Source organism: Mus musculus, chromosome 2 (genome assembly GCF_000001635.26).
Source record: "Mus musculus strain C57BL/6J chromosome 2, GRCm38.p6 C57BL/6J".
Lineage (NCBI taxonomy): Eukaryota > Metazoa > Chordata > Mammalia > Rodentia > Muridae > Mus > Mus musculus.
This window is the reverse complement of record NC_000068.7, coordinates 64,924,065-64,940,364: the sequence shown is the minus strand read 5'-3', so window position 1 is coordinate 64,940,364 and position 16,300 is coordinate 64,924,065. Positions and strand designations below refer to the sequence as shown.

Here is a 16,300-nt window from a genome sequence, read left to right as displayed (position 1 = left end):
TACTGTGCATCAGAGTGTTCTTGCTACCTTCTATGGGTCATATACTATTTGTCTTTTTGTGTCTGTCTGATTTCACTTAGCACAGAGTCTTTAGGACTTACTCCTAGTTTAGTGTACATCACACCTTCATTTCTTTTAAGGTCTTTTTCTATCTTGTGTGTATATTCACCCCCTACCCCACAGACATGGTATGGCTTTTGCTTTTAGGTACAAATATATTCTGGAATCTCGACTTTCTTGTCTTTGGGACTTAAAGCTGGATATGGAATAGGGAAAGTCATTGAACGATCATTCTATGATTGCTGGTTTGAAAACTTAGGGTATGGGCCTTGGCTTTCAACACATTATATTCAAGGAGGTGAAGATCTGTTAGCACTGAGAAAAGCCATTTTAGGCAGAGGGTTTCCTTCAAGGAACTGGGTGCATGTGGGAAAAAGAGAAGAGGAAACCAGGCTCTGAGTTTTCCGAAAAATAAGCAGTGAATGGAACTGGTCAGTGAGACAGAAACAAAGGCATCTGCTCCAGCTAAGACGAGAATAAGCACTTTCTACAACTCACCTCTACTCATTGAGATGAATTCCTTTCTGAAGAATTTAAGTGTGATTGTTTACAAGGGTTCCCTGTGGTATCTCACAGATTATGTCTGTGTGTTCAATTTCTGAGATGCTGTTTTGTTTTGTTTTGTTTTTCTTTCAAAAAGGACCTAGGAACATGTTAAGAACAGAGGAGTTTATAGTCCTTTCTTAGCTGTTCTGCACTGGTAATTTCATAATTAAATTTTCCTAACTTTTGAATGAAGAATAGGATACACTAAGAAAGTTCAGCACGTCCCATGTGGACCTCTTGGTGACTTTTCAGACACTGCATGCTCCTGAGTAACTGACGCCTGCGTGAGTGAATAAACAGAACTGTGAGCTCACCCGGTTCCTTTCCATTTTCCTCACTTTCAGGTCACATAGATGAACTTCTCACATTGAACCTTATGTGAGAAGAATCATGCAATAAACATCTTCATTCCTAAGAGATTTCTGTTTGAGATTATTGTAGAATATTCTTACTGTGTATTCTTCTAAAACTCATTCTCATGTCAAGGGATATATGAGTAGTTTCTAGTTTGGGGCTATTATAAATTATACAATCACAAACACTATCACTGTTTGCATTACAATAGAAAATTTGCAGGTTATGTTTGAATTCTTTAATGTTGCCATTGCCTGGTTCACTGAAATTCTTTTCTACTACGTATCTTTCTACCTTACTTAATTATCTCCATTGTTAACACAGGATCTATTTTTCCTAAATTAGGTTTGAAAGTATAAAGTGCCATAAGGAATTGAGCTTCATAAAAAAAAAACTGTATCCACTTGAGTGGAAATTTCTTCTTTAAAGCATCTATTTTAATTTCTCTAGCTACCCAGATTAAGTGTCTTAAATGCATAGTGAACCTGTCAAAATTCTTCATCTCTTAATGAGGTGAATTGTTCAAACCTGGAGCAAATATTTTAATTTTGGCACCATGATGAGTTAAAGGAAGAATAGCTCTCATGTCTTAATACAGATTTGTTATCAAACTTATGCTGTAATTTGCATAGCAATAAAAGGAGTATGAAAATTAGCAAAAATGGCATTTGTGATAGTTTATGTAATTTTCCTTTTAGATGAATGCTTTGGTGTAAAAGTCGATGTAATAATTCTAAGTTGAACAGAAGCCTTGCCAGTGTAGCTATTTAAGATTTGAGATGGAGCTGCTATTTAATAATACATTGTGAACGATACATCATTTACTCTATATGTTTGTATTTGTGTGTATTTTCACATTCGTCTGTTGAACTATTTATGTGTCTGACAACACACTCATTGAAATATCCTCACAGAAAGAACCGTAGAGGACCACGAGCTGCCAACTGAAGTGCTGTCTCACTGGGGAGTGGAAGAAGACAATAAGCTGTATCTTAGAAAGAATTATGCCAAATATGAATTTTTTAAGAACCCAATGGTGAGTGGACGCTCTGTTAACAGTTATAGAATTAAATGAGTCAGTTGGTTTTTATGTGCAGAACATTGTTATAAATAAAACAGAGCTAGTTGCTTTGGACTTGTGCTCTGAGGCCCTATTTTAACGATAATGAGCTAACATGATGCCTGGTAGTTTACATTCACAGATAAAACACGTTAACATTAATGGTGAACTCTGAGTGGAGATGAATTTGGTATTTAATTTCTGAATATTGGGAAAACCAAGTTGGAGATTTACTATTTCTTCTATTTCCTGCCATTTAAGACACAAAGTCAAAGCAATTCCGTATTTGCTTTAGAAAATGAATTGTATTGGTTCCCTCAGTGTTTTCCACAACATGACTGTTGAGTACACTTCATAGAATTAAGGAAAATAAGGCATTTTCTAAATTTTCTAAATTGGTGTTGGTTATGGGCACTATAGCTTTGCCAGGCAGTTAAGACTGATAGGTATCTTTCTTTAAATTATTTTATTTTCAGCGCACTAATGGCTGAACTAGGTAGATAGAGGGTAAAGCGCAGCACACCACCTCATAAACACTCCCTCCATTACAGCTCTCTGTAAAAGAAAGTAAATGCATGATATCCTAATGAAGTCTGCGGATCCAGAGAAGTCAGAATCGCCTCTGGGCTCATTATTTTAAATTGTTTTTGTCTCTGCAGCTGTGGTGTATTTTTATACTAAAGTTTTGGATAATTGGATTGAAACGATCCTTTATGAAAAATATATGATACACACCATAATAGAATATTTTCAAACCCTAGAAGACCTCTTATGTTCTCTTTTATTGTAACTTATTAATAGAAACATAATGGGTTGATCTTTGACAAAGAAAATGAGAGTTCTAATAAAAATGAAATAGAATTAGATTTGAAGGAAGAGTATTTTTTTCCTGAGAGCCTTTATTAAGACATCCATTGAGAAGTTATATGTAGGGAACTATGGCTCAGTGTATGATTTTTTATCTTATTTATTTTTACTTAAGTAAAGCTTGACATTCATTTCTGCAGATCTTCATAGTGGTTCTTGACTTCGGGGTGATGTGATGATGTGGGGGGGAACTCCTCTTTTTGTAATTAACACAGGATGAGTGGGAGAGCAGCTGTGGGGTGAGGTTAGAAAGCTAACTGTTAAGCATCTCTAACACACAGTTCAGCCCCACCAATGTAGAGTTTTTCCATCACAGTGTTAGTAGATGGTTGCTGACAAATCCTCTCCTGGAGGAAATACAGTAGAATATATGTTTCCAAACTTTTCTTATCATGAAATTTACCTTGGAGAGCCCCAGAACTTATTAAAAACACATATACTTCAAGACCTGTCCAAACCTACTGAATCAGAAAAGTCAAGAATGAAACTTGGGGATTTCTATTTTAAACAACTTCCTGGGGTGAATTTTATGATTAAACAAGATTGGAAAAACAGTAGGAAGAAATGAGTGGCCTTTTAGCTCCTCAGCTGAGTCCTGGCTGATCAGTGTTCTGGGCTCTGACCTTTGACACAGCCTTTGCCACTTACTTCTATGAGTCTTGACTTTGTGCAGTGGGTCAGGACTCCCGCAGCACCTGGTAAGACGGTTTTAGGACTGAAGGAAGAGATGAGAGCAAACTTGAAGCTCAAGGGGTGATATTTCTCCGTGAATTTCATGGCCGTGTCTGCTGATCTTGGCAAACACAGCCACCTGGGTTCATAAAGGGGCCATGTAGTTTAGATTTAGAAATGGCATTTTCCAAATCATTTTGTAGGGATTTAAGACACATTAGTTTATAGATGTTTTTCTTAGGTTACTATATCGGTCATTGTGGAACCTTGCCTGGCCTAGGCTTGAGATTAATTTAACTTGTATCTTTGGTCAGTATTTCTTTCCAGAGCACATGGTGTCTTTTGCAGCTGAAATGAATGGTGACAGATCCCCTACACAGATACTGCAGGTAAAATATTTTCATTAAAATATGTGAGAACACAAAAATAAAAACTCTGATTTTTTTGCCATAAATTTTTATTTTTTTAACCAGAGTTTGAAATATTGTAACCTACGTAATACATTTTTCCAGAAGACAAAAAGAAAAAAAAATTGTATAAGTAAGTAATTTACTAAATTACTCAATAACATTTTCTTCCAGATTGGAAAGAATTTTCAATGTTTAACGATGTTTTCCATGACAGGAAACTTGCATGAGATTTGTGTTTTGTTTGTTTTGTTTGTTTTTTTAAAGTGCTTATCTTTTGGAAAAATCCAACTTCCTAGTGAACTTCAGGCACTTATACTGGTAGAGACTTGGTAGTATAGCTTCTGAACGAAAGAGAAGAAAAGGTGAAGAGAAGGTGTATGCAATGTCCCCATTCCTTTAAATCCGCGTGTAGAGTGCCTTCCCTCTTTTGACTATTTATGTTCCCCAAAGAAAGACACACACAGCCTTATATATTCATATGCCTTAAGCAGCACAATAGCTGGGCAACTGCCTAACCTCCACGCTGTTAGAAGCCAATTTCTTACTGATAACACTGAATTACTATTTACTAATTTCTATGTTCCATCTTGGCCGCTCTTGACCCACTTGAGCAGCCCTCTAGGCCATGTTCTCTTGGCTCTTATACATGGTAGCTCTCCTTCTCCCTCCTGCACATTCTCTTTCTTCTTCCATGGTGGCTCTGTCCCTCCTGCTCCTTCTCCATAGTCTCTAGCCTGGGAATACTAAATGCTCCCAACGTCTCATCTCCCCAGCTATTAGCTGCTGGCATCTTTATTTACCAATCAGAATTAACTGGGGTGGGGGGGGTGTTCTCAGAAGCTAAGTGCAGACTCCAGATCTTGAGGGCCAGCACTTAGCATTCACTACAATAAACAGCAAAAGACAAAACCTCAACATATTCTCTGAGCCAGCACTTACAGTGGCTGTGAGGGAGACACATGCAATCCTAGAACAGTTGTAGCATCTCCGCAGAATCCATCTTATGACTATGGGGCTCTTTTCTGTCACTTGGGCTGTTCTTTGGCATGGTCATTTTCCCAAGGCATCATCTCTGCAGTCAGTTAACTGTTTGGGTAATTTTATTTTCAATAGATTAACAGGACTGGCCAACACAGTTGTTTTTTCACAGGTTCATTAGTGCTGTGGAAGCTAAACCTGAGAGTTCACAAATTCAATTAATAGTAATGTTGTCTGGCCCAGTATCGAATGTCTTTTTATACAGTAGACAAAGGTGCTTATCACAGATTTCTTTCCTGTGCATTTTAAAACAGGGTATGCTTTATTTTTATCCTTTAGAATATTGGGTAAATATCATTAGTTTTAAGAGAAATAATTTTTTTTTACAAGCAGCTTCCGTGCTGTTGGGTGTCATAGAGGCACCCCTTGGAGTAGTAGAGTAGACCCCTAAAGCCTTGCTCGTGGGTGCTTTGTGTGACGTGCTTGTGGTTTTTCTTCCACCTCGCTTCCTAAATTGTCCTCTCCTATGCTTCCCTTGCCTTACTGTTAAATTATAATAAAAAGGGAAATCACAGGCTTTGGAATCAGATAGTCCAGCATGTGCCCTGACCTCTCCTCTCCACTGAGGCAATGTTTCTACTTTTTAAAAGGTTTCTTCTCTTTCTAGCGTGACCCCTCTGACTCTTCTTTAAAAATTTAATTGGTTTGGTTTAATAACTTGGAAAGCACTCAAACTAAGAACCCACTTGCCTGTTTTGCATATCAATTAATTAATGGCTCATTGCATCAAAATTTTTTAGTGATTTACTTAAAAATGTAAATATCTCCTCTCAGCATTTCCCTGGATGCAGTCTAGGCCTTTAGGATATTTTACCCCATTTTAGTTAATGATTTCTGCTACTTTAAATTTTTCCACTTTTGCATTTGCATCCTCCCAGGGATCTCTGTTTTCTCTCAGAAGACACTAATGCAATTTCACTATCATAATAAGGGCCCGGCATAGCCACTTACATATGACTGTCCTTTTTCTTTTCAATTTCCCCACCACCACATGCCCAGCGTCTCTACTAATTACTGCTTTGTATCAAACTCTTCCAAATCTTAATGGCTTAAAGTACCTGTTCCCATCTTACCAGCGATTTTCTAGGGTATGATTTGGGGAGGAATTTGCTTCCAGGGTCACATTTCTGATGCCATTTGGCTTAGTGGCTGGATGATGATGTTGGCTTTGAAAAGACAAAGTGAACTTTGTCTCTCCACATGGTGTCTCATCTTCCAGGCCTTTCCCCACTTTTCTTTAGGCCCATGGTGGTCTTAGGTGACTACATTTTTTTTTTTAATCTGAATCAGTTTGTGGAAACCATTAAGCTAAGACCTCCCCATTAAGAACTGGTGGTATTTCTTGTTTCTCCAACCAAATTCTAAGGGTGACTGACTTATGAGGATTCCAGGGCATGGAAAACTGACTCCACCTTTTCAAGACTCAATGCCAAGACCACACTGCAGAAGCATGTGGGATAGGAGATGCTATAAACATTTCCCTTTAAAGCCCAGTCTGCTATGCCCACCTAAAGCCCAAATCACAGGAGACAAAGAGAGAGAGAGAGAGAGAGAGAGAGAGAGCATGCTTAACCCTCACTAGGGAGGTGAGCTTGATTCAGCTGTCTAATGATTGAAGTCAGGATGGCAGTCTTACAGTACACTGCATTACATAATGTACTTTAAGGCCAAATACTTGTATGAGAATCTATAGAAGAAGATGAAACATGTCTGGAGTTAAGTCTCTAGATAGTGTCCACTTTCAAGTATAAATTCAAATAGGTGTAATTTTGGTTTTTACCCATTTTACTGATTATATTGAATGTATATTTTCTGCACAAACTTAATTCGGAACTTGTGCCAGGTTTTTTTGACTGAGCTCTGTCAAGCATGCATTGTAATCTTGGTCCAGTGCAAATGCCATTGCTACTATGTGGGTTTTCATGGTTGTGTCTGATGGGTAAAAGACTAGTGGCATCATTGTTCCCAAAGTTTAGGATCACATCTCATGTGTCTTCCAGGTGTTTTTAAGCTCCAGCACGTATCCTGAAATCCATGGCTTCTTACATGCAAAGGAACAGGGAAAGAAGTCTTGGAAAAAAGCTTACTTTTTTCTCAGAAGATCTGGCTTATATTTTTCTACTAAAGGCACATCCAAGGTAAGCCACAGTATTTGGGGTGTGTTATGAACTATCTATTATGCTCTATGACATCAGGTTTGATTTTGTTATGGTGATTACTCTCCTAACTGATGTCGAGAGTTGTTTGAACCCTAGACATCTGCTATAATAGGTTTTAAACGTCTTCGGATTTGCTTTACGTTGAGTCTGTCTATAGCATTTAGGACTCTGGATGCTCTTACTCATATATCAAAGGAATCCACTCCTCCCACTCCAAACCGGGTTTCTTGCTTCTTTCTCATCAAAGGCTTCAGATTTGAAACCTAATGTGATTTTTCCTCCTTCTTTTAAAAAATATTAGTTTCACTCTATGTTTAGGTTATGTTGTGTGCATGAGTGTATGCCTATGAATAACATGCATGCAAGACCCTGTAGAGGTCAGAAGTGTTGGGTCTCCTGGACTTGGAGTTTTAGGCAACTGAATGGGTGCTCAGAACTAAACCCTGGTCCTCTACAAGAGCAGTAAGACCTTTTCTCAACCACTGAAGCATCTCTGCATCTCTGCAGCCCCTGAACCTTAAACAAAACAAAACAAAACTGTTTTATATAACTGGACTCCAGAGGCAGGAAAGTCTATCTTAAAACCTGGAGTAATGGTATTTTAAATGGTGGCTGTCAATAGATAAAATACTATTCTTCTAATCCACATATCAGGCAGGTGAAATGGCTCAGCACTCACTGGCTAAGTCTAACAACCTGAGTTCAAGATTGTTTGAATTCACACGCTGGAAGGGAAGAGCTGACTCCTACTCTTTCTTTGAACTTCACAAGCATGCCATGGTATACACTCACACACACACACACACACACACACACACACACACACACACACATACACAGAACATTAAGCATTGTGAACAACCCTGTCCAAATTGGAACACATTTTATTATCATTTACCAGTAAGCTGTTACAACTCAAAAGATGTCACTGTGTGCCATTGTTCCTAAGCAGGTACTTCTTGACGTCTTTGGAAAGTAAAGCAGAATATTTTTTTTATATTTATTCACTTACTTAGATTGGGTTTTTGAGACAGGTTCTCTCTATGTAGTCCTAGATATCTGGGAACTCTCTCCAGGCTAGCCTCAAATTCACTGAGATCTTCCTGACTCTGACTCAAAGTCCTGGGATTAAAGGCATGTGCCACTATGCCTGGCCAGAATAGACTTGATTTAAAACAAAACAAAACAAAACAAAACAAAACAAACAAACAAACAAAAAACGTTTGAGGAAGTGGAGAGACGGCTCAGCGGTTAAGAGCATTGACTGTTCTTCTAAAGGTCCTGAGTTCAATTCCCAGCAACCACATGGTGGCTCACAGCCATCTATAATGGGATTTGATGCCCTCTTCTGGTATGTCTAAAAACAGCTACAGTATACTCACATAAATACAATAAATAAATCTTTTACAAAAAGAAAATCATTTGTTTAAGAAAAACAAAATGAGGAATTGGAACATGGAAATGCTTTCTTACTGTTGTGACTTTTTAAACTATAATATATTATTCACTGACAGAAACTGATTTGATAATAAAAATACATACTAAGAGCTATATTGATTTAGTTGTCAGAATCTATTAGTAAATGTATAGATGTTTATGTAAGAGAGGAGAAGGAAAGACAGTACTTAAGGCTTTCACTCACATGTAATTCACAGTCATACCTCCTAGCCTTATAGTAGCCATTAGTCACTCCCACACAACATTTACTTCACTGGAAGTGAAAGTATTCAACCAAGACCTCTTCATAGGAAAAATAAGAAACAAAACCAAGATTATCAGGTAGCAGATATATTAAGGTCTTAAAAAAAAAATCACAGTGTTATTATGTCCCCAATTTTTCCTTAGTAGGTTACTTTAGAATTATTTCCATGTGTAAATTGTGTGTGCATATATGCATGAGTGTGAGTGTGTGTGTGTGTGTGTGTGTGTGTGTGTGTGTGTGAGAGAGAGAGAGAGAGAGAGAGAGAGAGAGAGAGAGAGAGCACTGCTGCTAAACACTGCGTATAGGAGACCACCTGGGATCTGGTTAAAATGCAGATATTGATTTAATGGGCCTGGAGCGGGCAATGAGATTTTACCTTTCTAACAAGCTCCAGGTGAGACTGGTTCTGTGGGTCAGTGCCCACACTGCTAGTCGCAAGGTTTTGGAGAACAAATGCATTTGGGCCAGTTTTGATTATATAGTCAACCTCAGAATTAAGCACTTCTCCAAGCTATTAACCTAGCACGGAGTACTATGACCCAGGAATTTCCTATGGCCAGCTCCAAATCTCTCGGGTTTTCCTGAGAAGAAATAGCTGCTCATGATTTCCCTTTGCCCTGACAATCAGACACATTCCATCCCAGGTAATTTCCCTGAACTCTTCTGTGTAGACTTCTCTCCTTTTGTGGAAGAAGATGGCCACGAAGTCAGCTGTCAGCACAGACAGACACATGCGAGGGATGGGTGTATCTGAAAGAAGCAGGATTTTCTTTCTCTCTTTTTCCCATCTTCTCAAGAAGCCAGATTTCCTCCTGTGGCAGAAGCGATCACTCGACACAGAGATGACAGAAACGCTTTCACGAGCCTGGCAGGCTTCTGTTTTCCTCTTTCAGTTTGACACGATGGTTAATGAGAACCGGAAACTTAAAATAGTAAAATTATAAACAAACTACCCCTCGTCAATTTAAATGAAATTGTATGCAGCTCTTGGTTATTTACGAAAATGGCAACCCTGTTTACTTTTGGCTTTGTGTGTGTGTGTGTGTGTGTGTGTGTGTGTGTGTGTGTGACACTGGTGTAGAATTTTGCTTGAGATCATGTTATTTTGGCCGAGGTATAAATTGTGCAATATGAGAAATGCAAAAGATATTGTAGAACTGTGCATCCAAGTCAATGTTCACATATTTTTTTTTCTTTAAGGAACCACGGCATTTGCAGCTTTTCAGTGAATTCAGCACTAGTCACGTTTATATGTCACTGGCAGGAAAAAAAAAACACGGAGCGCCAACTCCCTATGGATTCTGCTTAAAGGTACTGCTTAATGTTTTGATAGATGAGTAAAGCAAGCCTCAGCCTCTTAGGTAATCTTGAGTTTCTTTCGATTTCTTTTGAAAAGAGCTAGAGTTCTCGTATGTATAGGAGAATTTTAGTGGCTTTTATTTCAACAGGTGTTACCTTCGAGATATGCATTAACAATAAATAATATGCTGTGGCCTTCTAGCCTAACAAAGCAGGAGGGCCCCGGGACCTGAAAATGCTCTGTGCAGAAGAAGAGCAGAGCAGGACGTGCTGGGTGACCGCCATCCGACTGCTGAAGGTAATCTCTTGGGACGGGTGGGTGCTTGCGAGATGCTCTGACATCTGTAAGTGTTTAAAGACACATCTACTTTCCAATGTGAAGATCCTCCCATCACCTGTGTGGCTCTAAGGCAAAAAGAAAAATAACCACTGCTCTCTTGAGTCCAAGAGATGAACATACAGAATAGAGTGACTATCCTAATCTACGAGTCTTTTCTGTGTGAAGCAGGTATTCTGTTTCTAGAAATGACTTTTTATTGTTGGTCTCACATATATAGCCAGTGTAGCTGAGTGACAGGACTCCTGTATACAACTTAGTCTGTGTTTGTAAAATTGCCCCAAACCCATAGGGAGTTGTATTTAATTTTTTTTCCCTTAGATATTGCTAATTGGAATTATTTTACATTCTATTGTGTGTGTGTGTGTGTGTGTTCTTTGAGAATTTCCTACATCTTTTGATCATCTGATCATATTCGTCATTCCTCCCCCAACTCTTCCTGGTTCCACCCTGCGTTTCTCCTAATCCATGGCTGTGTATTCCCCCAACCCCTCCATAAAGTCCACTTTCTGCTCTGTGAGTGTTCTTAGATGTGTAGCTTTACCCTGGAGCATGGTCGACACTCTTAAACAGCACTGACACCCTCCCCCGCTCCAGCAGCGACTGCTTTATTAAGTGCTTTGTAGTGTAATGAGTACAGCGGAAAATGGGTACATACATTTAATTTTGAATATGTTTTGATGCATATCTTGTATACCATGTTGAAATTAAAATTTTGTTAGTATAATTTGTTGATGAAACTTTTGAGGAGAGTTAGAATGTTCCAAAGGTAGATAAGAATAGGGAGGACACAGACTGGTTTCTTCCAAATTGTGTTGAAAACACATATTTAGGAGACATTAAAATGACTCAAAAGTAAAGGAACTTGTTCCAAACATAATGACCTGAGTTTGACACCAGAGACCCAAAAGGTTGCTTTTGACCTCCATATGCATATGAGAACTCATGCATGTGCAAATACACAATAAATAAATAAGTAAATAGATAAAAATGCAAACAATAATTTTCAAAAGCACGTTTATTTTTAAAGTATTTATTTATGCCAGTAAATTTGTTACAGCTTTAATTTTCTAATTATAAAAATGATCAACCATTTCCTTCTGAAAATACTGCTTTGTTAGTAATCGTTGTGGAAATTACAAAAAAAAAATGTGTTCATTGAAAAAGGCACAACCCTCAGAATGGGCCTGTTTATACAGTCAGTTCTCAATTGCTACTGAAGTTCAAAAATATGTGGATTATTACTGTTCTTAAATCTTCCTTATAAAATAGAAGTTTCAGCAGATTCTGAGACATTCTTCATAATTCATACTTGATAACTGGTATGATTTGGTAATGTATAAATAATGTATATTATATTAATTATATCATATCACATACCACATGTTATACTAATTATCATGTATCATATCATTTAGTATATTAGCAGAGAAAGGTTTAGATAACTAAGTGTATACTAAAACCAGCTTTCTACAGCATTCAGAAATAAAAATTAATAAAAACTGGGTCTCGTTTGGAATGTTTAGTGTCCCTCATTTTCTTTCAGCTGTGGCAGAAAAGGGAGAGGCCAAGGAAGCTCACTGGCTTCCATCTTAGTTTACACTGGGCCTATGTTCTGGGACCCGTGTTCCTTCCTGTCTTTGTTATGCTGTTCTTACTATCTTTAATGTGTTAACCCTTTCCTGGCATGCTGCATGGGAGTGAGATAGAAAAGAAGACAACAGTGTAGCGAGAACAGGATCATGCCATGCTAGATGTAGAGAGAAGCTTTATTTTGTAGTTTTCAAGGTTTTTTTTTTTATTGAGTTCATCAAGTTAATCTTCATATGAACAATTAATGTTTCACACAGTCAGTATGTTGGGCAACCATAACTTATATTGAGGTCCAAAAGAAGATAGTGTTCTCAATATGTAGTTTCTCCCAGGCCTTGGTAGCCACTGATTTGAGCTGCCTTTATGAGTTCACCTCTCCTGTGACTGGAATGATATATGAACCCCTCTCCACTGGTGTTTGTTTGTCCACTGATAGACCATTTTGGTTGTTTCTATATTTTGACTGGTGGTGTGCTTGCAATTCTATCACTGCCAACTCAGAGGCACAAGAGTCCCTGGAATGTGGTGGCTGGCTGGCCCAGCAAGTCTACAGGTTTGCGGCTCAATGAGAGAGACACATCTTAAAACAAAGTGGAAACTAATTGAGGAAGGCTCAAGGTGTGAACCCTTGGCTTCCAAACACATGTATGCCCACACATGTGCGCTCATCCACATACAAAATCACACATACACACCGACCTATGCTTGCACAGGAGAAGTTCTTTTTTTTTTTCCCTTGGGAAAATACTCTAGTTATTTAACGAAGTATAGAAACTCTGAGGCTTAGAAAAGAGAATCATGGCTTCTGTATTGCACTGTATCCTGGGTGTCAGCTCTTTCCATTTCCATCAATTAGAACTCTGCCAGCTTCTCTCTAGCCTAGTTTGGTGCCTATCTGCCCCTCTGTGGGACAGGCAAATGTTGAGGTGACCCATGCCCTACCCCTCGGCCAGAGTTAAATGCTTTCTAAAGACCCCCAGCAGCACAGAGGCACTGCCAGGACCGGGGACAATACATCTGTGAAGAAAACCGTCTTATTAGTAGATAGCTGGCTTTTCAAGGCTGATAAATAAAGGGTGGTCCAGCAGCGTGCTTCTTGTGAAAGTGTTGGTTTGAGGTTACTATCTGTTCTCTAAAATGAGTGTATCTAGGAATTAAGCCCCTCTGTGTTTATGAAGTTATTGTTGGCTCGAAGTTAAATCTCTTTAGGCCCCATTAATGTCACTCAAACTTGAAATTAAAGTAATAATTTTTAGAAGTAGAGAAATAATTGGATAAAGTGGTCATCATAGAGGATTTTAAAAGTGAGTGTGGGTTTGGATCCATGTTAAAATCAAAATCTTGAGAGCAGTAATTCTCCTACTCCTCTCTGACATTTTTTTTTTCCATTTTTTATTAGGTATTTAACTCATTTACATTTCCAATGCTATACCAAAAGTCCCCCATATCCACCCACCCCCACTCCCCTGCCCACCCACTCCCCCTTTTTGGCCCTGGTATTCCCCTGTACTGGGGCATATAAAGTTTGCAAGTCCAATGGGCCTCTCTTTCCAGTGATGGCCGACTAGGCCATCTTTTGATATATATGCAGCTAGAGTCAAGAGCTCCGGGGTACTGGTTAGCTCATAATGTTGTTCCACCTATAGGGTTGCAGATCCCTTTAGCTCCTTGGCTACTTTCTCTAGCTCCTCCATTGGGAGCCCTATGATCCATCCATTAGCTGACTGTGAGCATATATTCACTTTGTGAGAATTGCTTTAAGGACATAGTCTTCAGTAGAAAAATAACTGTTCTAGAATGTTTATATGGAATTCATTCTGAAGTTAAGATTCCTTGTTCAACTTTTCTATTCAGTTTCCATATCGGACAGGATACCCCACCCCCAGTTCCTCTATTAGTTCAGGAAACAGTTTTGCGCAGGCAGGCAGACAAGTGTGTCATAAGCCCACACTTGTCCTTAGGAGACAGAGTGAGGCACAGGGCTTGGCCTAAGCAGGCAGAGTATGTGAAAGAAGGTGACCCAGACAGGGAAACCCACCACCCTTGAAGCCATATTTTAAATAAGAGACTGAGCCAGGTAGGGAGAGGCCCAAGCTCTACTCTGGCCCTGGGCTGTGATGCCGAAGCCAGTTCAAGGCTTCCCAGGCCAAAGATGCAGGTATCATGTATCTGATAGTTGGACATCAACTACTCTAGGAGGTAGCTATGGCATTGCTCACTCTTCTTTTCAGAGTGGAACAGATAAGAGCTGATGATCTTCAGCTTAGAGTTGATGGTGTAGTCTAGAGTCTCTGCCTGCCTATGCCTTCCTGTCCAGATCCATACTGTTTCTCAGCACTGTTGCCTCGGATACTGCAGGAGCCATTCAGAGGCAATTGCTGTGACATAAGCTGGCACTAGGAAAGAGGCAGAGGCCTATGTTAGAATCCAGTTGCTAGGACCTAACCTGGGTTCATTGCAGCTCCATGCAATGGTGATGTTTGAAGAGTGTGATGAAATAAATTAGTAAAACTGTCCGTCCCATTGTTTTCCTTCCTTTAGCAAAGTGGCGAATTCAAGGGGAAAGCAGCCAAGTTTGCATGCTTGCTCCTCACACTGATAATCCTGGCCCACCGTCCCATGGTAGTTCATTCTCCATGATACTGTCTCCTGAAAGTAAAGACACTACTGTCTTTTATTTTATGAGAAATGGTCCCTCTCTGCCTGAAATCCAAGTGATTCCCCACTAACTTGATGCATGAAGTAAAAAATAAATGCTATAAGAGTACCTGAATTAAAAATGGGTGGGACGATATTTCAACGGATGAAGCAATTTTACCATTGGGAGGACCACAGTCACTAGACACATGGAATCCCTAGAACCCATGTGAGCAAGGTTGGCTCGAGGACATGCATTTGTAATAGCAGCGCTGGGAAGGCAGAGGACATTTGTAAGAGCAGCTCTGGGAAGGCAGAGGCACGCTTAAGCCTTGCTGCTCAGCCAGGTTCACCTACTTCACAAGTTCTCAGAATGTGACTTCTAAAAAAAGCAAAAGAAGAAAAGAAGACAGTAGTTGAGGAACAACATCTAAGGTTGATCTCTGGACTACACACGCACACGCACACACTGGGGAGCAGGGCAGATATAGGCCTGCATGAACATAGAGATAAAGATTTATGGAAGGATAATATACTACTAAGAAGGGTTCTTCCACATAAGACCAAATTTATAATTTAATTAATCAACAATGCAATTCATCCATCAGACATGAGAGGGACTGAATTTCTCAGTGATATTTAGGATGTGTAAGATTTTTTAAAACATCGTTGTTCTCAAAAGGATAACATCTTTCCCAAGACAGCTTCAGCCCCAGGCAGTTAATCAGTCAAAATGCTTATACTACAGTTTGGCACTGAGGGGTAATGTGAATTTTAGAGCTTTGCTCTGGTAAGGTGTACTAAAAGCTTCAGGTCTAAGTGAAAATACTGCCTTTTAAAATGTATCCTTTTACGGCACTGAAATTAATATTTCAAAAATTTGGTTGCTTACTTGTTTCGAGGAAATATTATCCCTGTATCTCCCCCTAGAGCCCTCCCTGTTTCTTAGCCTCTCTGGGTCTGTGGCTTGTAGCATGATTATTCCTTACTTTACAGCTAATATCTACTTACAAGTAAGTACGTACCATGTTTGTCTTTCTGGGTCTAGGTCACCTCACTCAGATAATGTTTTTTTCTAGTTCCATCTATTTAGCTGCAAATTTCATGTCTTTTTTTTTTTTTTAACCTGCTGAGATGTATAAATGTACCATTGTATAAATGTACCACGCTTCCTTTCTCCATTCTTTGGCTAAGGGATATGCACATTGTTTCCAGTTTCTTGCTATTGTGAGTAAAGCTGCTATGAATACTTTTGACCAAGTGTCCTTGTGGTAGAATGGAGTGTCCTATGAGTATATATACCCAAGAGGGGTAGTTGGGATTTGAGGGAGATAGATTCCCAATGAAGAACTGCCATCTTGATTTCTGTATTGGCTGTACAAGTTTGTACTTCCACCAGCAATGGAGAAGTGAAACATGAGGAAGCAGAAAGGTGGGTTTGTGGGAGCCAGAGGTGTCATGGATACTGGGAGAGTTTGTCCCAGGGAATCAACGAAGCAGCGCTTGTGGGGGCTCACAGAGACTGAAGCAGTGACTGTGGAGCCTGCATACGTGTTATGGCTGTTG

At 39.3% G+C, this 16,300-nt stretch overlaps 1 protein-coding gene across 2 annotated transcripts in view; it reads left to right on the top strand.

Annotated features, from left to right (window-relative positions):
• The window catches only part of Grb14 (growth factor receptor bound protein 14), a 110,291-nt gene that overhangs the window by 82,402 nt on the left and 11,589 nt on the right, over positions 1-16,300 (top strand). For both annotated transcript variants that reach the window (XM_006499883.4, NM_016719.1), the window contains 5 exons: positions 1,875-1,996; positions 3,874-3,948; positions 7,008-7,145; positions 10,069-10,179; positions 10,370-10,465. In XM_006499883.4, coding sequence (XP_006499946.1) covers positions 1,875-1,996; positions 3,874-3,948; positions 7,008-7,145; positions 10,069-10,179; positions 10,370-10,465 — 542 coding nt within the window. The remainder of the gene's footprint in view (positions 1-1,874; positions 1,997-3,873; positions 3,949-7,007; positions 7,146-10,068; positions 10,180-10,369; positions 10,466-16,300) is intronic.